General features: G+C 35.8%; 1 protein-coding gene across 5 annotated transcripts in view; it reads left to right on the top strand.

Moving 5' to 3' along the window:
• The window catches only part of DDHD1 (DDHD domain containing 1), a 94,114-nt gene that overhangs the window by 59,192 nt on the left and 12,476 nt on the right, over nt 1–22,446 (top strand). For all 5 annotated transcript variants that reach the window (XM_073895230.1, XM_073895231.1, XM_073895232.1 and 2 more), the window contains 4 exons: nt 5,822–5,928; nt 13,670–13,932; nt 15,321–15,396; nt 20,853–21,002. In XM_073895230.1, coding sequence (XP_073751331.1) covers nt 5,822–5,928; nt 13,670–13,932; nt 15,321–15,396; nt 20,853–21,002 — 596 coding nt within the window. The remainder of the gene's footprint in view (nt 1–5,821; nt 5,929–13,669; nt 13,933–15,320; nt 15,397–20,852; nt 21,003–22,446) is intronic.

Raw genomic sequence — 22,446 nt, 5'->3', positions numbered from 1 at the left:
CAGTTTTTATGCATGCCTTCTGTGGATTAGGGGGTGGGGCAGGGGGAATGGGGAGCATGTGGAGGGAACAAAATATTGTCTTAAGTTTTTGAAAGAAAGTGATTTGTTGATAACTTTAAAAATATTTGTTGTCCACAATTCCATATGAGCTTACATTTTCTTTCTAATAATTTTCTTTCCTATATTTGGAAGACAAAATCTCAGGTTTTTTTTCTTTTGTTCCTGCATTCCCTGGGCTGGTAAATTATTATCTAGCAGAGAGAAATTATACAATATATTTGTTTAAATAAAATCATTTTTGTTTGCTTCCTTAAAGAGTTATTAGCTAAAATATGCACAAATCTGTGACCTTTTAATATTTAAACCATTAGGATGGCATGTTTCAGCTGATGATTTGCATGATCTGGAAAATGAAAGAGTTCTAGACATGATATCACCTGCTGTTTGTGGAGCTTTTACTGTGTGCCTGGCACTCCATAGTTCATTTTGCATGGAGTTTCTCATTTAATTTTCTCATATAGCTATGAAATATACCTACTTTGTTTTCTCTATTTTACTGATAAGGAAACTGAAACTCAGTGAAAGGTGAATTAATTTAACTAAGAATGGCAAGAATCTAGATCTGTATGATACCAGAACCCTTACTCATCACAGCACTAACCTGCCTCCCTGGATGATTTCCAAGGATTCTTCCAAGTCTGTGGTTCTATCTCATAGTCAGTTAGCAATGTCAGTTATAGCTTATAAACCAAAATGGTATCCAAAGTTGTAATGAATTAAAAAAAAAAATACTAGTGATCAGAGAAGACTTCTCAGCAGCAGGAGCTCATATGTAAGGTTCTAGTGTAATTAACGCTATATTTTGGGCTTTTCCCATTTACCCAGGTAAATTTCTGAGGCTGTTCAGGAATGTACACAGTATGGATGAGTTAACATTTAATAAAAATGAATCTGTAATTTTCCATTAGGTTTAAAACTGTGATAGACTCTCAAAGGCATTATGCTGAGTGAGAGAAACTAAAGGAAAAACACCACTGTTTCTATTCTCAACACTTCTGATACCAAAGGTATGGAGGTTTTTCCCCATACCAACCATTTCTCCAATTCTGGGTATCCTGGAATTTAACTCAGTTCTGCCACAAACTCCCCAGAGAGAGTGCAGTCCGATTCAGGACTCAGTCCCGCAAGACTGCCCCCTACTTCAGATACCATCGCACATTCCAGATTGTCACTTATACTCTGATTGACTGGCTATAAATTGGGAAAGGGGGATCCCGTGACCCCATCCTAAGGTTCAATAATTGACCAGATTCACAAAATGACTCACAAAACTCAGGGAAGCGTTTACTTAACATTCACTAGTTTAAAACACATTTACTGATTTAAAAGGGTGTTACAAAGGATACAGTAAGAAGCCAGACCCAGAGCTATGTAGGGCAAGGTATAGGGAAGGGGTGTGGTGATTTCATACCCTGTCCAACTGTTACCACCGTTCCAGTACCTCCATGTGTGCGCCACTCCGGGGGCTCCCCAGACCCTGTTGTTATTTAGAGTTTTTACGGAGGTTCCATTCTGTAGGGATAATTGATGAAATCATTGGCCATTGACCTCAGTCTCAAGCCCCTCTCCTTTACGGAGGTCAGGGATGGGGCAGAAAGTTCAACCCTCCAATCACATGGTTGGTTCCTGTGGCACTCAGTTCCATCCCTCACGAGTCACCTTATTAGCATAAATTCAGGTATGGTTGAGAGAAGCTTATATGAATAATAAAAGACATTTCTTTCACACTGTCACTCAGGAAATTATAAGGGTTTTAGGAACCCTGTGCCAAGAACCAGGGACAAAGACCAAACATGTGTTTCTTATTACAGTTGGTCCTTGAATAATGGGGGGGCGGGGTTAGGGGCACTGACCAACCTCCCACGCAGTCAAAATTTGTGTATAACTTCTAACTTTTCAAAATCTTAACTACTGGTAGCCTACTGTTGACCAGAATCTTACTGATAACATAGTCAATTAACACATGTTTTATGTTGTGTGTTAATATACTGTATTCTTATAATAAAGTAAGCTAGAGAAAGTGTTATTTAGGAAATTATAAGGAAGAGAAAATGCATTTACAGTACTGTACTGTATTTACCAAAAAAAATCCATGTATGAGTGGACCGTCACAGTTCAAACCCTTGTTGTACAGAGGTCAGCTGTATATCACAGTATTACAGAAGCCAGTCTCAAAGGCTGCATAATGTGTGCTTCCATTTATGTGACATATTGGAAGAGGCAAACTGTAGGGACAGAGAACTGATTAGTGGTTACAGTGTTTAAGGGAGGGTTTAAATTTAAAAGGGAATTTTTTAGGGTGATGGAACAGTTCTGTATCCTGATTATTGTGGTAGTTACACAAAAGCATATATGCATTAAAACTCAAATGTCAATTTTACTGTTTGTAAATTCAGAAACATTGATTAAGAGTATTTACCCTCATTTACCGTTACTGTCCTCATTGGTATTGAAGGACTAAAATCATTTCCTTCAAATCAGGAAGAAGCTAAGGATGTCTACCTCTATAACAGACACTCAATTTGAAATCTTAACCAGTATAATGAGATAAGGAAAAGAAATAATAGCTTTAAGGGAGGGAAAAGATATGTTTTCATTTGCAGGTCTTATGGTTGTCTACATAGAATATACAAAAGAATCTAAGGAAAAATTATTAGCATTAATAAGATAGTTTACAGTGTTGTGAAATAAAAGATCTGTATGCAAAAATAACTGCATTTCTATATGCCAGCACAACCTGTTCAAAATAGCATAAAAATACAAGGTTCCTACAAATCTAATAAAATATGTATATTTATATTAAAATGAAAAAACAAAATATTAAATATAATTTTTAAATATATACAAAGATCATTTTTGTAGATTGGATGGTTCAGTATCCTAGAGATATTAATTCTCCCAAACTGATCTATAGATTCCATGCAATTCCAGTCAAAATCCCAATAGAGTTTCATAAAACTTAACAAACTGATCCCAAAATTATTGTAGAAAGATCAGAGGCCCAAAAATGGCCAAGAATCAGAACAAGAGGGTGGAGAGGGTGTCATGTCCGGGTAGATAACTGGACCATGTTTTAATTTTTGTATTTAAGACAATTTAGATTGGCACAAGGACAGTCAAACAGATCAGTACACCGGACTAGAGACCCCTCAAACAGATCTGTGCTTAATTTGGAAACCTGGTGTATGGCAGAGCTAGCATTACAGATCACGGGTAAAAGGATGGCCTGTTCCATAAATGGTGCTTGGTAACCAGTTATCCTGTCGGAGGGGGGGGGGGCGCGGTGGAGTGTGAGAATGATTCCTACCTCACATTCCAGAAGATCAAACACATAAGCCAGGACTTTAAAACATACTAGAAAAAAAATATGGCACAAAAACACAACTATAAAGTAACATTGGTAAATCTGATTAGATTGAAATTAAGAACTTCTTTTTCTCAATAGACAACATAAAAAATGAAAGACAAGCCATAAACGGAAAAGATGTTGCAACAGAACAACAGATATAACCACCAAAGCTTTGATATCCAGAATAAAGAACAGGAAACTTAAATGGAGCTAGATAGACAGCACATACATACACATATGTTTGTATATATATATAGGGGTGTGTATGTTTGTGTTTTAATTCTGTATTTTCATATATAAAATGTACATCTCTAGTAATCAAGAAGATGCAAGTTAAAACCACAATGAAATATCTTCTAGCCTTCAGGCAAAAATTTAAGAAAGTGACAATACCAAATATTGGTGAGGATGTACAGCATTGACAATTCTCATTGACTATTGGTAGGAATGTGAATTGGTACAATCTGTTTGGAAGATGGTTTGACATATTCATATAAAGTTGAGTATGCATGTGCCCTATGACACAGCAGTTTCACTCCTAGATGTATAAACCCTAAAGAAACTCCTATTCATATGCACCAGGAGACATGTACAACAGTGTTATTAGGAGCATAGTTTATATTAGCAAAAAACTAAAAACAACCCAAATGTCTTTCAAAGGAAAATGGGTACATTGTTAGATATGTGTGGAATACTATACAGCAGTGAAAATGAGTGGATTACAGCTATAAGGGTCAACATCAATGAATCTCAGAAGCACACTATTGGGGGTGAAATAATTCAGTTTACACAGTGTTGAGAAACAGACAAAATGAAATAAAATAGGCTCTGGCACATAGTAAATGCTATAGTATTGGCTAAAGTTATTAATATTAATGAACATGTAGCAAATCTATAAATCTATAAAGCAAGAGTGTAACACCAACTTCTTATTGGTGGTTACTTAGGGAGAGCCATGTGATCATTTAGGGATATACTGTGGTTTCAGAGATAACTGGCAATATTCTTTTTTTTTTTTAAGATTTATTTATTTATTTGTTTATTTGACAGAGACACAGTGAGAGAGGGAACACAAGCAGAAGGGGTGAAAGAGGGAGAAGCAGGCCTCCCGCCAAGCAGGGAGCCCGATGCGGAGCCCTATGCGGGGCTTGATCCCAGGACCCTGGGATCATGACCTGAGCCGAAGGCAGACACTTAACAACTGAGCCACCCAGGCGCCCCGATACTGGCAATATTCTTAAGCTAGGTGGCAGAAACATGTTTTCCCATATATAACTTATTCTTTCAGATGTACATATATATTAAATATCTTCTTTGTATGTATTTCCCAGTAAAAACTTTTTTTTGGAAACGCATTAAAATAGCATTGAAACTCTTTGTATCAGCATAGTAGTCACATCTTTCACTTTTACAATTTAAAAATGGGTTGTCTACCCACATCCTTTACGTCTTTGAAAAGACTTACAGCTTTTGTGGTCCAGTCATTATTAGATTGTATTAAAGTAGGGAATAAATAAAACCAAACCAATTCACTGAAAAACTAGAAGATAGAAGAACTGTACTAGACTAAAAATATAAGCCTTCTCCTGCCTAACTTGTTCTTCCATATTATGATATTAATCCAGGTATAGGGCTTCTTTGTATTTCTGTGAGAAATGCAAAGTTTTCTGTATCTCTGATCATTAGGCATTTCAGAGAACAGGCTTCCCAAGATAGAATTTCCATGGGTTAGCTGTAACTCAGGAATGCTAAATTGTTTGCAGTGCAGTGTAAGTGACTTTCTTTTTTCAAAAGCAAATTGTATCAATTTATCTTGTTTACTGAAGAGGACCTTTGCTGATTTGCCTTTGTGCATATTTGTAATTTGGCGGCTTTTGCCCATAGGATCTTGGGTTCACTAAAGAGAGATGTATGTAAAGCATAGGGAAACTTTAATTTGTTGCTGGTTTGCCATCAGTGGCAGTGGGCATTCCACATGGGTATTGCCAGGCCCAAGGTACAGAGACCAAAGAAGAAGAGAAAGGAAATAGAAAAAGAAGTACAGGAAGAGTGAGCTTGTGTCCCTTAACACTTGTTCCAAGACCTGAGATGGCCTGGTTTTGCTCTGGGTACGCCTGAATGTCATGCAAAAGCCAGTACATGAGAAAAAATGGTAAATCTTTATAGCTTTGATAATGGCTTTCATCCTTAATGTTCCTTTTCTTCCCGTGTCCCCTTTAGTCTTTTACTGTTTTGGTTTTTTTTTTTCAACATTTTGCAAGAAGGGAAAGTTCATTAGACCCAAAGCCACTCTTGAACTTTCAAACATGGACTTGAAGACCTGTTGTTTCAAAGAATGTAATTTTTTTCGCAATTTATTTTTTCCCTAAAACAAAGATCTTCTGTAAGTTTAATTTTTTTTTAAATTTGTAGACACTGTCGATTCCATTACTCCTGACAAAGTACGAGGTTTAAGGGATATGCTGAACAGCAGTGCAATGGACATAATGTATTATACTAGCCCACTTTATAGAGATGAAGTAAGTATCATGATTATCTTGTTGCTGTTGGGTATTTTTTAGAGTGATAGCATATGTGTCCTGAATTTTAAATTTTTGTGCACTTATTCTTATAAGCAAATGAAAATTTGCAGGAATCCATTAACCTGTAAATAGCCTGTGTTTAATGGTAAATTTGATTATCTTCAAACTACACTTGGGAAACCCTTAATAAAATGGATAATCTTGGAAGTCAGAGATTGGTTAGAAGACAACTCTTTGAAAAATACCAGTTTTTATAAATCTGATTAATTTTATCTACAATTATTGTCCTCACAAAAAAGTTTAGACACTTAAGAAATTTCCTTCAAGTTTTTTGATTGTAATAGACTTGCATTTATTGTGTCATTTCTGTAGTGAATTTGTATAGTTCTTAAATTGTAATGTTGCTGATGCATCACAAAAATAACCCTGGGGGAAATGGGTAAGGGTAAAAGTTTATTCAGAGGGATGAGAGACTCTCCACTGAATGCATTTTGTCACTTTATTGGTAAGAGAAAAAGAATTCTGTTTCATAGGAATAACCTTGTTAATTACCTAGCATGTGTTATCTAATCCTCTCATAAAAACCCAATGAGGTAGATATAATTAGTATCCTCATTCGAAAGATGAAGAAATTGGTACAAAGAGTAGTTACCAGTAGAGCTGCTCTGTGCTGCTCCAGCCAGTTCATTTCTTGATTCTGTTCATTCAGAGTCATCCCTGATTTCACTCAGGATATCCCTTGCATATCTACAGAAGTATATTAGGTTAATTGCCACAGAACTTCCTTCTCTTTGGGCTGCCATCCCCTCAGGATTTTTCACCATTCTCTTTCTATATCCCCTCATTGTCGTATCCCAGTATGGGACAAAGTCTGCCTTGATCTGCTTGATAACAGTAAAAGAAAGTACAATAAACAGTAAAAACAGTAAAAAGAAACTATACTGGACCTCATTCTAACCCAAAAAGGAAGGCCTGGTTCATGAAGTAGAATACTAATAATTTATATGTTCATATCCATTGTTGGATATGCCCTAAAGGTTAGGAAATTGTGAACTACAGTATTGCAAGTAAAACCAGTAAGGGGAAAAAAAAGGAAAGAGAATGGCTGAGAGCATATAACACACACACACACACACACACACACACACACACACACACACACACATACACATACACACTCATAAACCATAAGTATACCTTATACACACACAACAGGTATATGGTTGGTAGGCTTCCTAAGAAGGTATCCTGAATGCTTAAGTGTAAAATGTACTGAGACATGTCCCCCAAAACTAATATTAAGAGCTGTTTAAAAAAAGTTTTAAGTTGACGTTAATAACAGGAAAAACTAGAAAAAGTGTCACATTCAAAGCTCTGACCATTGCCTAGTGATGACTGAGAAAGTGGTCACTTTCTATTTTACTCTCTTGTATCTCCAAAAATAGTTATCTTCGTAATGGAATTGAATAAAACAGATACCCAGTAGAAAGAGGGAACTGATAGCTAAGATAAATGAAATAGAGAACACCCAGAGTGGTTTTTTGTTTTTTTTTTTTTTAAAGATTTTATTCATTTATTTGAGAGAGAGAATGTGTGCTCCTGCAGGGGCTAGGATTCAGAGGGAGAGGGAAAAGCAGGCTCCCAGCTCCCCACCGAGCAGGGAGCCTAATGCACCATCCCAGGACCCTGAGATCATAACAGGGACCGAAGTCAGACGCTTAGCCAACTGAACCACCCAGGTGCCCCAAGAACACCTAGCGTTTTAAATAAGTTTGTCTTTTAATCCAGTTGAATTTTGCGGAAAAGCACCAGAGAACTTGTGGCTGAGACTCATCATCAGTCTTGAACACTGTTTCCCAGTTTCCCAGACATCCTTATCTAGAACAATTACTTGGGGTACTCCTTAAAAATACAGGCAAAAAAACAAAAAAACAAAAAACAGTCTCATGGGGGTTACTGGAATTAAAGGTATAAATGTGAATTCATGATTTTGAAAATATGTGGATATGTATAGATATCTATATATTTAAGTGTGTGTATATATATATATGTGTGTGTATATATATATATATACATGTATACATTTCCCACCTGTGTGCTTTGAAAGGGCCAAGAAGCGAAGATACCCCAATCTAATGAGCACACCTAGCACCCAGATCTTTGTCTCCAGTACTATTATTACCTTCTAAGATGAACTAAGTTTCCTTAGGAAAATGGCTGATTCCAGGCCTGGAGTAGGGAAAGGAACAACTTGTCATGACAGAAAATAGGAAAATGCTCGAAAGAATGGTGGGGCAGATCCCACTGGCCAAATCTGGAACAATTTGAGCACCAAATAATCAAGAAATTATTATTACTTATTATAAGGAATTGGTAGAAGTAATTTTAATATAGAACTATAATAAGGATAATATAATAAGGAGTTATAAAACCACTAAAAAATTCATGATCCGTGTTGATTACAAATAGATAAACAAATGGGGGAGAAAGCTTCTTTGCCCATGGTAAATGCAAAGGGCTTTCTGAAAAATGTGGAGGGAATGCTGGAGGAAAATCCTCATTTTGCCGCTGTCGTGGTAGGATCAGGTAAAAGAGGCTTGGGCAAGATTAGTCAATGGATGCTTAATTGAGGGCATTATTTTGATGAGGAACAAGATATTTGCATAGTCTTAAAAGTATATCTTCACTGCTTATTAGTTAAAAAAAAAAGGAACAGGTATAGAGTGGAGAAATTAGGCAACACCTTTACTGGGTGTTATGAGGGACAATCAGAGGACACAGCATCATTTATGCAGTACTCCAATCATTAGGAAACATCAAACATAGAATGAGGACGTTCAAATAAAGTAAGACTGGGACTGTGTTCTTTTAAAATGTAAATATTGTGAAAGACAAAGAATGGCTGTGGAGAATGTTCCAGATTAAAGGAGGCTAAAGAGACAGAATAGCTCAATACAACATCATATCCTAGACCATAACTTGCACTGGATGGGGGGAAATGCTACAAAGAATGTTATTAAATCATCTGATAAAATGTAGATGGTAGATCAGATTAGGTGAAATATTATATCAAAGTAAATTTATGAAATTGATTACTACACTGAGTATGGAAGAGAATATTCCTAGTCTTAGGAAATATACACTGGAGTATGTTGGGGGTAAAGGACGATGATGTATGTAATATATCCTCAAATGGTTCACAAAAAAATGTACATGGGTGTGTGTACTACAGAAACAGGATAAAATGCTAACAATAGATAAACCTTTGGTAAAGGATATATGGATGATCTTTGTGGAGTTGTTTTTCGTTTGTTGTTTTGTTTTGTTTTTGCAACATTTTATAAATTAGAAATTATTTCCAGGTAAAAGGTTAAGAAAAGGAATGAAAAAAATGGTTTCCAGGGTCTCCCCCTGGAGATTCTGATTCAGTGGGTCTGAGGTAGAGCCTGTGAATTTGTGTTTTTTTAACAGTTCACCAGGTGATACCATCAGGGAAATTTGGAAGACATTGCTTAAGGTACTGTGAAGAACAAAAGAAAACTTAGTGAGAAGCAAGCAAAAATCGTTCTTAATGTTAAAAAAGGAAAGCTGATTCTTCAAATCAAGCCCATTTAGCACAGGGTTGTTGTTAGCCTGTATTCTAGATTAAATTATTTGTAAACAGTATATGTTTCCTTAAGGAAGTAGTGATAACAGAAATCAGGAGTTCTTTAGAATTATATCTTGCCTGGTGAATGAACCTTGTTTGGTTTATTCAATAAGCATATGAAAGAGCCTTTTTTTCCCTTTCTTTCAGCCTTTGGAGTTAAAATAGATGCCATTCAAAACCTGCCGCTTAACTAGCTCTGTGACCTTAGATCACATTTCTCACTGTCACAGCTTCCTCACTTATAAAATGGACACAAGATACCTACCTGATAAAGGTTGTCATGAGGATTAAAGATGTAATGTATATAAAGTTCCCAGTACAGTTCCTCGTCCTTAGCTTCTCATGTTGTGATTAATCATCTATCGGTCTTTATGTATTTCAAGGGCTCCCATTTAAGAAAAAAAGGAATAGACTTACTCTGTTAACTCTAGAAAGTGAATAAAGATCAGTGATAGAAAATATGGAAAGGAACATGTTTGTTTACTAATGAAGAACTTTGTAAGTAACTAAAGCTACCTTAAAAAAAAAAAAAAGGAACGTCTCAAGGGGAAAAAATTGTAAATAATGTGATGGATTTTAATTAAACTTACTTGTGATCATTTCACAATTTATACATCTATCATATCGTTATGTTGTGCACCTTAAACTTATACAATGTTGTGTGTCAATTATATCACAATAAACTAGAAAAAAGTTTTTATATACTAGAAGTATCCACCTTAGAATGGAGATACTCACTGGGGTAGATGCCGAGCGATTTAGCAGGATGCCACTGAAGGGACTCATTCACAGCAGCTTAAATTAGATCATCTCTTAGTTCCCCTTTCACTGGAGATTGTGAGATGCTCATGGGAGGGCCCTAACTAGTGATTGTGCCAATAATCATTAAAAAGCCATGGTTAAGGGAAAAGTTTTGTATATCAATTAGTGCTTCTCAGGTCATACTTTCCAAGGACCAATTAAAAAAAAGGAAACTAGGGGTGCCTGCGTGGCTCAGTCGTTAAACGTCTGCCTTCGGCTGAGGTCATGATCCCAGAGTCCTGGGATCAAGCCCCACATCGGGCTCCCTGCTCTGCGGGAAGCCTGCTTCTCCCTCTCCCATTCGCCTTGCTTGTGTTCCCTCTCTCGCTGTGTCTCTCTCTGTCAAATAAATAAATAAAATCTTTTAAAAAATTTAAAAATAAAAATAAATTTAAAAAGGAAACTAATCCAGACTACAGAGACATCATCAAAGAGCCTTTGGCCCTGACTTTAACCCTGAATAAAGTAACATGAAAAATCCAGAGAGAACTATACATCTTGTACATCTGAACTCTCTTTTCAATGACTTTTAAAAATGAAAAATCTTAGAATGGTCACAGCCATCTCTTGTTATTATTACTTGGAAATCCTTCAAATGATGCATATAACTAAAACTCTCTAAATTACTTTTACTCATTAAAATTTCCTGAAGCAGAGAGAAGGACAAAGGACTAATTATATTCTTCAGCCATACTTTGTGGGTTTGGATTCTCTGTTGAAACTGCTGGCTTTTTCCTTTTGGGTTAATTTTCTTCATAAATTTTAACTTTTAAGCAGCAGTTATGAGAACTAAAAACTCCTAAGCTTTTGAAGAGCCTTCAGTTGCCTACCGTGTGAGAGGCTAGCTGACTTGATTAGATAATATTGTAGAGCTAATAAAATTAATATCACAGGGCATATCATTAATCTTGGTTCATATATCTCAAATGAATATACTTGGTCACAAAGGGATCATAGCTGGGAGAATATAATTGGATCAGCGAGGAGAAGGAGAAAAAACCCTAGTTAGTGTGGACTTTGTGGACACAAAATAGAGGTGGAGTTTTCCTTTTGCTGCTGACTGGATGATTTATAAAAGCATTTCAAGGTAATACACAACTGTTTAAAACTTGGCTTTCAAAATCATAATGTTTTGGAACACAAACATTCCTATATATGTAAGCTGTGGGCAAAGATTAAAAATGCTACCATATCTAGATATGTTCTAATAAGGAAACATGAAGACCACTTCTGTTCAAGCATATGATTACTAAAATAGATGAAAGCATCAGCTCTCCAGAAATGTCCATTCTTTGTTTCATTCCATGGTGAAATATTTTAACATCAAATAGACTTTCTCTGTCTTGGCTATTTACCGTCGTTTTGTTATCCATATATGATTACTGAAGTATTGGGTGTAGTGAGAAATGCTTTAAAATTTTTTTGGTACGAAATAGATTACTCACTGGTAGAGATGCTGGTAGATCTTTTCCCTTTTTTTAATTTTTAAATTTTGATGGGGAGGGTGGTATTTTAAAACAAAAAGATTGGATACCTTTTGCCAGAGTACTTAAGTATGTGTCTTATAGTGTTTCTAGATTTCAGTGGTGTAAGTCTTAAAATCAAGGACTTCAAAAGTAAGAACTATTAATAAATGTTGCTTTTGAAGGAATTTATCTTGTCTATATGTTAGCTTTTTCTGGACCTCCTTTCATGTAGATTATAAATCAAGAAAAACGCAAATTTTAAGGGTTACTTGATATTCTTGTCAAAGTTAAGTCCAAAGCATTACACTATTGAGCAGAGCCCTGTAATTCATAGCACACTGTATACTCCTTAAACTGTATTGACTGGAATTATCTACAACCCACGTCTTAGAAGGTTTTTATATGCATTTGCCACTTAAGGCAGTAGTTCCTAAAATGTGGTATCCAGAACTGCTGAATCAGACACTCTGGTTTGGAGCCTAGCGATCTGTCTTTAACAAGCCCTCCATGTGATTCTGATGCACTTTGAAAGTTGAAGTTGGCTTTTCCCAAGAAAAAAATTAAAATGTCCAGTTAAAGTATAAGCTTTGTTTGCATTTCTCCCTAGAGAAAAGGCAGCTTATCACCCTTCCACATACTAGCAGCTCCTCCTATCCTTCTCTTCCTTCATTGGCTGAATATATCTCATCAGACCCAACACATGCTTTCAGTAGCTTTAAGCAGATCTCAGTATTGCATTGTAGAGTCCTGTGATGCCAACCGTCAGGAGAGAGCACCATGCCTTCATTCATGTCCCTGCTTATCCTGCCAAGCATGAATGCTCAACTGATTCTCAGTTAATGTCAGCACGTAGAAAATGTTCAGTAAAATCTAGTGGAGGCTAGCTAGTTGCCTCTTGAGATGGAATAACAAGACCAAAAATAGAAGTAACACGTAAGTAATATTTGTACATCAGAGCGACGGCTGGCATTCTAAGAAGTACTGAAATGAGGAAGTAAATTAATAGCAGGCAGGAAATTTATAATCACATAGTAGTAAGCAATGGTAGGGTGAGGAGAGGACTGCCTTAAAACTCAGTCAGGCCCCAGTATGGGTTGGGCAACAAACAAACATCTTTCTGATTTTATGGGCTGTTTCAGTTAATATTTGTTAAACCTAAATTTCAAAGGAAGCAATTTTACAAAGAAGAATGACTAAGGTACTTCGCACATTACTAACGTTAAGCCTTAAAAAGCCCTGCTTTGCAGCCACATGAAACAACATTTCACTCATATCTGTATTGCCAACTTAACGGGAATCTTGGAATATCGAGTAGATCCACGTTAGCTTTTTTTTCTATCAACCAATGGCCTTTCATTACATTACTCTTATCTAAATGCACAGTGTCATAACATATATGTTAGCACACCTGTTAGCATAAACCCAGATAGTCTTTCTCTAAAATTTACTATAGCTTAAAACTACAAGATTCAAAAGTTTAGAATAGCATAAGAATAAGTTGCAATGAAGAAGAAATTTGAAGGGGCTCTTTGGGAAACTTACTGGACTCTGCATGGAACTTTGTTAGCTGCTTTAAGGACCATGAAGAGATCTAGGTGCTAATATCTGCTTTCATTCTTTAGCGATGAGATGGATTACACATTATGTATATTTTTCTTCATTTTCTGCAAGGTTTTGAAGCACCTGAGTTAATTTTAATGACTTAGGTATATTTGGCCAGTAACATCTGTTTTTCTTTCTTAATGTATTTGAGTTTAGAAATAAAGTTTATAGCAAAGTCAGTGACTACTCTAATATGATAATGTTTTCTTATTTCAAACAGCTAGTTAAAGGCCTTCAGCAAGAGCTGAATCGATTATATTCCCTTTTCTGTTCTCGGAATCCAGACTTTGAAGAAAAAGGGGGTAAAGTCTCAATAGTGTCACATTCTTTGGGATGTGTAATCACTTATGACATAATGACTGGCTGGAATCCAGTTCGACTCTATGAACAGTTGCTGCAGAAGGAAGAAGAGTTGCCTGATGAACGATGGATGAGCTATGAAGAACGACATCTGCTGGATGAACTCTATATAACAAAGCGACGGTAAAATACCCTAGTCTCTTCAAAGCATTTTAAAAGTGTTTGTGGGATTACTGGACTTCTTAGGAGGACACTGTAAGATGTTCATGATAAAGAAAAATATATTATTCGGAGTGCAAAGATTATTAAATGCCTAATCAGCTAGAGACTATTTTGTTAATTTTCATGCTAATTGCATGTGTGTTCCAATAGCACAAAATAAGTTGTTTTGTCATCATCTTATTTTTCCTCCCATCTCTTCTTAACAATTTATTAAGAGTGAAACCTAAAACTTACTCCAAGCTGAGTCACCACACAGAATCCTTATCAAAAATGTTTACCAGGTTATAATCCTTCATAGTTTTTACGAATCTTGGAGATGGGACTTTGTCTTATTATTCCGAAAATAATTTTAAAACCCTTTTTTCCTTGGCACATAAATTTTTTCACAGATTTACAATTATTTGATCACTTGTGGCCTTCCTGATACTATCTTATAATTCTTTAACACGTTCCTATCTTCATCTATAGTTCATATTGCTCTATTCTTTGTCTTCTTAATGCAGCCCATCAGTTCTAGTGGAATAGTGAAAAGTCACTGATTTTGATAGTTAGCATCATATAAAAACAAACAATTTAGTTGACTAAAACTTCTTTTCAGGAAGCCTTGGATTTGTTTTAGTCTTATAGAAGTTGCCTAAGGATTTCATTTAGGATATAATTAAGTACCATAGGCTAGATACATAAATTTTGTAGTGTCAAAATAATTATAGTTTTGAAAGAAAATATAAGCAAGCCTCAGAGCAGCATTTGACATATAAAATCCAGTAAAAAAAAAAATGAGGTTTAGAAAATGAACTGAATCTTTAAAAACAATTGTTATTTATTAAATGTAAGTAGATACAGAACATTAATGGAAAAAATTGAAATAACCCAAATGTTAATCAGCAGAGAAGGATTAATAAACTGTGGTTGATCTGATCTGTATGAAGGACAATTACACAGCTATTACAAAGATTGAAGTAAATCAGGAGGCAATGAAATGAAAAGACCTCCAAGATTCATTATTAAATGTAGAAAAAAAGAAAGACATAGAACATGTATATGGTATGAACGTTCGGTGTGATTCTCTTTTTTTAAAATGTATATATGCTTGTATTTGCCTCAACATTTTTCTGAAGGATCCTCCCAAAAAGCTATTAACAGCAGCTATTATGAAGAGTAGGGGTACTTTTACTAATCATTTTATAAACATTATTTATAGACTACAGCAGGTGCATTTGTTAAATACTGTCAATAGGGATTAATTTTAGGGATTGGATAATGGGTCATCGTTTTCTTTAGTGAACTAGTGAGCATCTAATATTTATGAAGTTATAAATATTAGTATATAATCTCATACTGCTTCCTAGGCTGAGAGAAATAGAAGAACGGCTACATGGATTGAAGGCATCATCCATGACACAAACACCTGCCTTAAAATTTAAGGTAAGGAAAGAGAGATGAGATTTTCATTATTTATCTCAGTTTCTTTTCAAACATCATTTGAAGCATGACATTAGCACTCAAGTGAAATCTGAATTTTTCTTTCAAATGAATATATATTGAACACATGCTGTGTATTGGACATTGCTAGTTTTGGAGTTCTACAAGGAAAAGAATGGACAAGATGGTTCCCCCACCGTCAGGATCTGTAACACGGTGTTGTTGGTACTATTAGCAGTGTATAGATGACATATACATGAGAGAGGGGTTTAAATTTTGCCTGGAAAGGTTTACAAAGGAATGACATTTGTACTTAATCTCAGTAAATTGGATTTTGCCAAGTGGAGGAAAGAGAAATGCTATTCTGTGTAAAAGAAACAGCATAACAAAGGTGTGGAGGAATATGACTTTATAATACAAGAAACATGAAATAATCTCAAATAGTGGGAAGAGAAAAGAGAGACAGATTTGGGAAATATTTAGCATTTAGAATTAACAAACCTTAGTAACCAGCTAGTTGTGGCTGATAAGAAAAGTAGAAGTATAATTAGTGATGATTTTAGGGATGGAAAGTTGGCATTTCATTCAATGAGAAGTATATGACAGAAACACAAGATGGGGTGTATGTGGTTAGTTCAGAGCAAAAAAAAAAAAAAATGCACAGGATTGGGCAACAGGCTGTAGGATAACAGGAAAAGCTAGAAATAAAGACCTTATATTTGATTGGACAGTGGGAAACTTTTCAGGGTTTTTGAGCATCAGAATGGAGCTGTTGAAAGCAGTGGTTTAGAAGAATAAAAAGTGACAGAGAGAGGTGGACATTGACCTGACTTTTGGAAAGGACACAGCCTGTAGCTGAATAACAGAGAACTTGTTTGCAGTGTTAAATGGAGCATGGCATAAGTTCCCTAATACTCATTTCCTTTTGAATGTATACCCTAGGATAGTGTACTGTATTATCTCTTCTTAAAATCTCTTTCTTTAATCACAGGAACTTAATATCCAGGTTAAGTAATGGAATGATGCAGAAATTTTTTTTTTAAAGCAGTAAGAACTTTCTTACTGAGCCTATCTCTATGACTTGTGTTTTCTTTTTAAACTTAACACATTTAAAAGCCATATGGTAAAGTTATAACTTATATTTAAAAACCATATGAGCATGGTCTTTGGAGTCATCCCCACCTGGAATTTGAGTTCCAGCTCTACTGCCATTATTACATATAATCAATGTGTTAAATATGTAGAAATGATCTGATAGAAAAAGTGAACTCTTGTATTTCAAGTCCTGCAGTTTTCACTGGAGAGTTGAGTATGATCCACCAAGTATATTAGGCTCTCAGTATTCAATATCATACTACTAGAACTTATATACTATAATTGTGTATTCTTCTAAAACATAGTCATATGTAGTCTAATAGCAGGGATTTTTAATTGTTATTTAATGACTCATGGAGAAAAAAATATAGAAATCTGAAATTTAAAAAGGAATATCTGATGAATTGCCAAATATTTAGGACTCCAGAGATCTAAGAGGAACAGAATAGGTGGATTTACTTTGAGAATACAGGTGTTAGATCTGTTACAGGTGACCACTGAATTTAAAAAAAAATAAATAAACTATTGACAAATAACTGGTCTGGAGAGTGGGAAACTTTGTTTCTGATCATGAAGCTTTGCTGCTAACTGGTTATGTAATGTCAGCCAAATCATTTAAGATCTCGAATTCATCTGGGGGCATCTGGGTGGCTCAGTCGTTAAGCATCTGCCTTTGGCTCAGGTCATGATCCCAGGGTTCTGGGGTCGAGCCCCACATCAGGCTCTCCTCGGCGGGAAGCCTGCTTCTCCCTCTCCCACTCTCCCTGCTTGTGTTCCCTCTCTCACTGTGTCTCTCTGTCAAATAAATAAAATCTTAAAAAAAAAAAAAATCTCGAATTCATTTGTTTACTCCTCCCTGGACAAGGAGGTTAGACTAAATGTCTGAAGCTCTTTTTCACCTTTAAAATTCTTTGATGGATGTAGATATCACTAAGGCAGTCATTACTTCTAGAATAATTACTAGTGTGTTTGTGAAACTGCATACCAATGATAAAGAAAAGTTATTCATTCCAGGGATGTAGCAATTTAACAAACATTTATGAAACGCCTGACCAGAGCATAAAGCATTTTGCTAGGGTGTATATGTATATACGTGTGTGTATCAAGCAGAAGGATTTACAAAAAAAGGGGGGGATTTACATAGCTTCTCTTCTATCTCAACTATTTTTTGTATCGTTCTCTTTCCTTTATTATCTTAATTATCTTAATCCTTTCAAAATTGGTGTTTTCATCTGTTTCACTATTTCAAATGCTTTTTCCTATAATTTTAATTAACACAAGTTAATTTTCTTCAGACATGTTGAAGTTACCCAGTCCTTTAAAAACAAACAAAAACTTTCTCATACCTTCTTTAACATAAAGGTACCATTTTCAAAATATATATTCATTCATTTGGGAAGAAAAGAAGAATCACTTCAGATGCAGTGGGGGAAGAGATTAAAGGTACATAAAATTGGAGCCAGAGATGATATAGTTATAGTGCAGTCCAGATGAGGGGCCATAAGGAGAAGTGTTAGAGTCTGTTGGAATAACTTCTTTGATGTTGGGGAGGAGAGGGAAGGATGAATTGGGGATGTCTCACTCATCAGGATAATGGGACAGATGAGAGACGTAGGGTGACTTTAGGAGGAAGGGGTGTCACGTTCTGTATATAATCCAGGGCTGCTGACCACACTAGTTTTCTAGAAGCCCTCTCCCATGGCTTCCATGTATACTGCATTCTCCTGGTTCTCCTTTTCCTTTCACGCTCCCTTTTGTAGTCTGCCTCCTTCACCCTGCTCATCAAATGTAGACATTGCTCATAGTTCCAGCTAAAGCCCTCTCTTACTCTGTGCAATTCCTAAGTCATCTTACCCCTTCTCTGGCTTTACATGTCACTTCTGTGATGGTGACACATAGACTTGGGAGAGGACATATCCAACTCTACATCTCTTGCCCTAAAATCTCGGCCCATTAGGTATGTTACAGATACTTCAGACTTACTGTGAACAAAAGCAGGACTTACCTAGAGTTTCCTGTTGTAGTAAATGAACCACTATCTTCCCAGTCAGCCAGACCCAAAGCTTGTAACTTGTCTCTGACTCATTCCTCATCCCCATCTCCATTCAGTCATGTTGATTCCACTCTCCTCTCCCATTTCCATTTCTGAGTGGAACATCTTTTTTTTTTTTTAAGATCTTATTTATTCATTTGACAGAGAGAGGCACAGCAAGAGAGGGAGAAGCAGGCTACCCGCCAAGCAGGGAGCCCGATGCAGGGCTCAATCCCAGGACCCTGGGATCATGACCTGAGCCAAAGGCAGACACTTAACCACTGAGCCACCCAGGTGCCCCTGAATGGAACATCTTGTCCAGCCCGGTTCAGATTATCTTTTGCTTAAACACTTTCAGTAGTTTCCTAACTTGTCTCTGAGTCACCGGAGCCTCAGTTTTCCAGTTCATCCACACACTACTACCAGGTTTACTAACCACCTAAAACATGGGTCAAATCCTTTTCTTCTTTACTACTTATAAAATCAGTTAAGTCCTACTTTTTTAGTCAAATAGTCAAGGTTCTGTACATTCTCATTCCAAGTTACATTTTCCTGACATGCAGTTTTTCAACTATATCCGACTATTTCTATTTTCTAAGTTGAGCCAGATTCTCTCCTGCGTCTGCCTTAGTTCATAGTGATTTTATCAATCTAAAATGTCCTCCTTTCTGGCCCAGTGACCCAGCCCCAAATGTGTAGAAATCCTTTTTACCTTTTATCGCCAATGTGAATGCTTCCTCCTGTGTAGTAGAAGACATGAACAGACATTTCTCCAAAGAAGACACACAGATGGCCCACAGACACATGAAGGGGTGCTCAACATCACTCCCCATCAGGGAAATGCAAATCAAAACCTCAGTGAGATACCACCTCACACCGGTCAGAAAGGCTAAAATCAACAACACAAGAAACAGCAAGTATGGGTGAGGACATGGAGAAAAAGGAACCCTTGTGGACTGTTGGTAGGAATGCAGACTGGTGCAGCCACTGTGGAAGACAGTATGGAGGTTCCTCAAAACATTAAAAATGGAATACCATACAATCCAGTAATTCCACTACTGGGTACTAACCCAAAGAGTAAGGAAACACTAATTCGAAAAGATAGATGCACCCCTATGTTTACTGCAGCATTATTTATAATAACCAAATTACAGAAGAAACATAAATGTCCATCAATAGATGAGTGGATGAAGAAGATGTGGTGTGTGTATATATATATATATATACACATACATATATATATGTATGTGTATATATATATATGCCATGGAATATTAGTCATAAAAAAGAATGAAATCTTGCCTTTTACAACAACATGGATGGATCTAGTGGGTATAATGCTGTGTGAAATAAGTCAGAGAAAGACAAATACCTTTATGATTTCACTCATTTTGTGGAATTTAAGGAACACATTGACAAAAAGACAAACAAATAGACTCTTAAATACAGAGAACTAAGTGGTAGTTGCCAAGGAGAGGTGTGGGGGGGTGGTGATGGGTGAACTAGATATAGGGGATTAAGAGTACACTTACTGTGATGAGTTCTGAGTAATATATAGAGTTGTTGAATCACTATATTGTACACCTGAAACTAATAAACTGTTAATTATACTGGAATTAAAGAAACTTCACACAATGTGGGGAAAAAAATGCTTCTTCCTGTGTAAACACCCTCAGAGTTGGAATTATTCCTTTCTTTACTCTCTTTTTATTATTTTTTTTAGATTTATTTATTCATTTATTTATTTGAGAGAGAGAGCACAAGCAGGGGGAGCGGCAGGCAGAGGGAGAAGCAGGCTCCCCATAGAGCAAGGAGCCCGATGCAGGGCTCGAACCCAGGACCCTGGGATCATGACCTGAGCCGAAGGCAGATGCTTAACTGAGTCACCGAGGCACACCTTTTCTTTACTCTCTTATAGCAGTTTTTCCCTCTATTCTAATTTATTTTATTCTGCCTCCCCCACAGGATTGTAAACTCTTTGAGTGCAGAAGTTCTTCCTTATTGATCTTTATAGACTTCACAGCACCTAGAATATTACTTAACACAAAATAGTAGCTTAATGAAACTAAGGAGGTCTTCCTCATTCTTCTCATTCTTCGTTTTCTAGATTTAAGGAAAAAGACGTTGCTTCTGAAAATAGATTTTTAGAATAATTAATGGTTGGCATATAATTAACAAGTAATGCGGATACCATCCAAAACATCCAAAGCTCATGAAAAAAAGACTTTGAAGATAATTTTATTCGCATTTTTACCATGTATTATATTGTGCCCAAATTCTGCTGAAAAACACTTCACTGGTTTTAAAATTTAGGATAACTTTATCATTTTAGGTTGAGAATTTCTTCTGCATGGGATCCCCACTAGCAGTTTTCTTGGCATTGCGTGGCATCCGCCCAGGAAACACTGGAAGTCAAGACCATATTTTGCCCAGAGAAATCTGTAACCGGTTACTAAATATCTTTCATCCAACAGATCCAGTGGTGAGTTCCAGTTATAGATGTTTTTCCCTCAATACTAAATCGTTCCTAAAGACTCTGTAAGAAATATTGCAAGGTACACCTGAACTAATGAGAAATGAGTTCATTTATCTGAGTATATTTTCATAGATTCCTACTTTTAAGACATTTGTGTTTTGGTTAACTTATAGGGCTCAGAAAATACCTTAGAGATGATCTGTTTATGTTATAGTGTAATAGCATAATGAAAAATATTATCTCTGGACAATTAATACCTGGAACGGTATTATATACTTCTTAATTAATTAATACCTTCTTAACTGTTAAACCATTACCAGTTGTGATACCAATAAGCCAGGAACCATAAATTTTAAAATCCCACTTTAAACTCTTCTTTCTCGAAAGCATGCTACAATATTGAAATGTGTCTTGTAGTTCCCCTTAGAAATGAAAATATTTTAATATGTGTTAAACATGAAAGAATGGATGAATTTATTTTAGCCTGGTGGGATTATAAAATTTGAGGTTTTTATATTCTCTCATGTTTGTACTGTTAATAATTTTTTAATGTAAATACTCCAGTGATCTTGCATCCAGGTAGACCATTTAATACAAAGTAAGATTTTTAGATGAGAAAAATGCTCCCTTAAATCCTTTTTGGGGACAAGGTTAGGTATAACTAAATTTAAAACAAACCATTTTAAATAGCATTCATTCTCAGAAAAATAGCTTTGTCTTTTAAAAGATCTTTAGCTACTACCAAGTAAATATAACATTGATTAAATACAAGAATTTTAGAAAATTTCCTATATGTTAAAGAATCAAAAACGCTATATTTAAGAAATAAATTTCACTGAGTTGGAAACTAGTATTAGATTCAAATACAGACTGCACAATCTTGGCCACGTCTCTCCTGAGACAGTTTGTTTTCTGTATGTTGCAGATGATAATATTTTACCTCATAAGGTTGTTGGTATTAAGTGAAATATATGTGAAAACACCCAGTTAGACATTAAGTATTTCATTAATAAACGTTCATTTTACTCATTGCCTTATGACTTGAAAGTGAACTTGAGTTTGTAGGGGAACTCTTTTCATTGTATACCCTATCCTGGGTATAATCTTAACTTTGTTATATTATAAAGGGGGGCTCCAAAGTCATTGTATTATTTTAAGTTATTTTTATTATTCATTTTATAGTTTTCCTGTGACTTTTTTAAGTGAGGTTTTTTTTTTAATAAAGTTTATGTCAGAACTGTGCTAGGCAGTATTTACAAACGTTACCTGTTCCTCAACATCCTTGTGAGGTAGGAAGCATTAATCTCCTTCCTATAGCTCGGGAAACAGTGTCTCTGAGACCTTGCAACTTGGTAGGTGTCATGCATTTATAAGCAACAGAGGCCGGAATATGAACTTAGGGAATTCTAATTCTAATTGGCCAAATCCATTCATTACCTATATCATCCCT

This window comes from Callorhinus ursinus, unplaced genomic scaffold (genome assembly GCF_003265705.2).
Source record: "Callorhinus ursinus isolate GAN/ISIS: 27379988/994484 unplaced genomic scaffold, GSC_fseal_2.0 scaffold8, whole genome shotgun sequence".
NCBI lineage: Eukaryota > Metazoa > Chordata > Mammalia > Carnivora > Otariidae > Callorhinus > Callorhinus ursinus.
The sequence above is the reverse complement of the archived record's forward strand: the minus strand, read 5'-3'. Positions and strand labels throughout refer to the sequence as shown.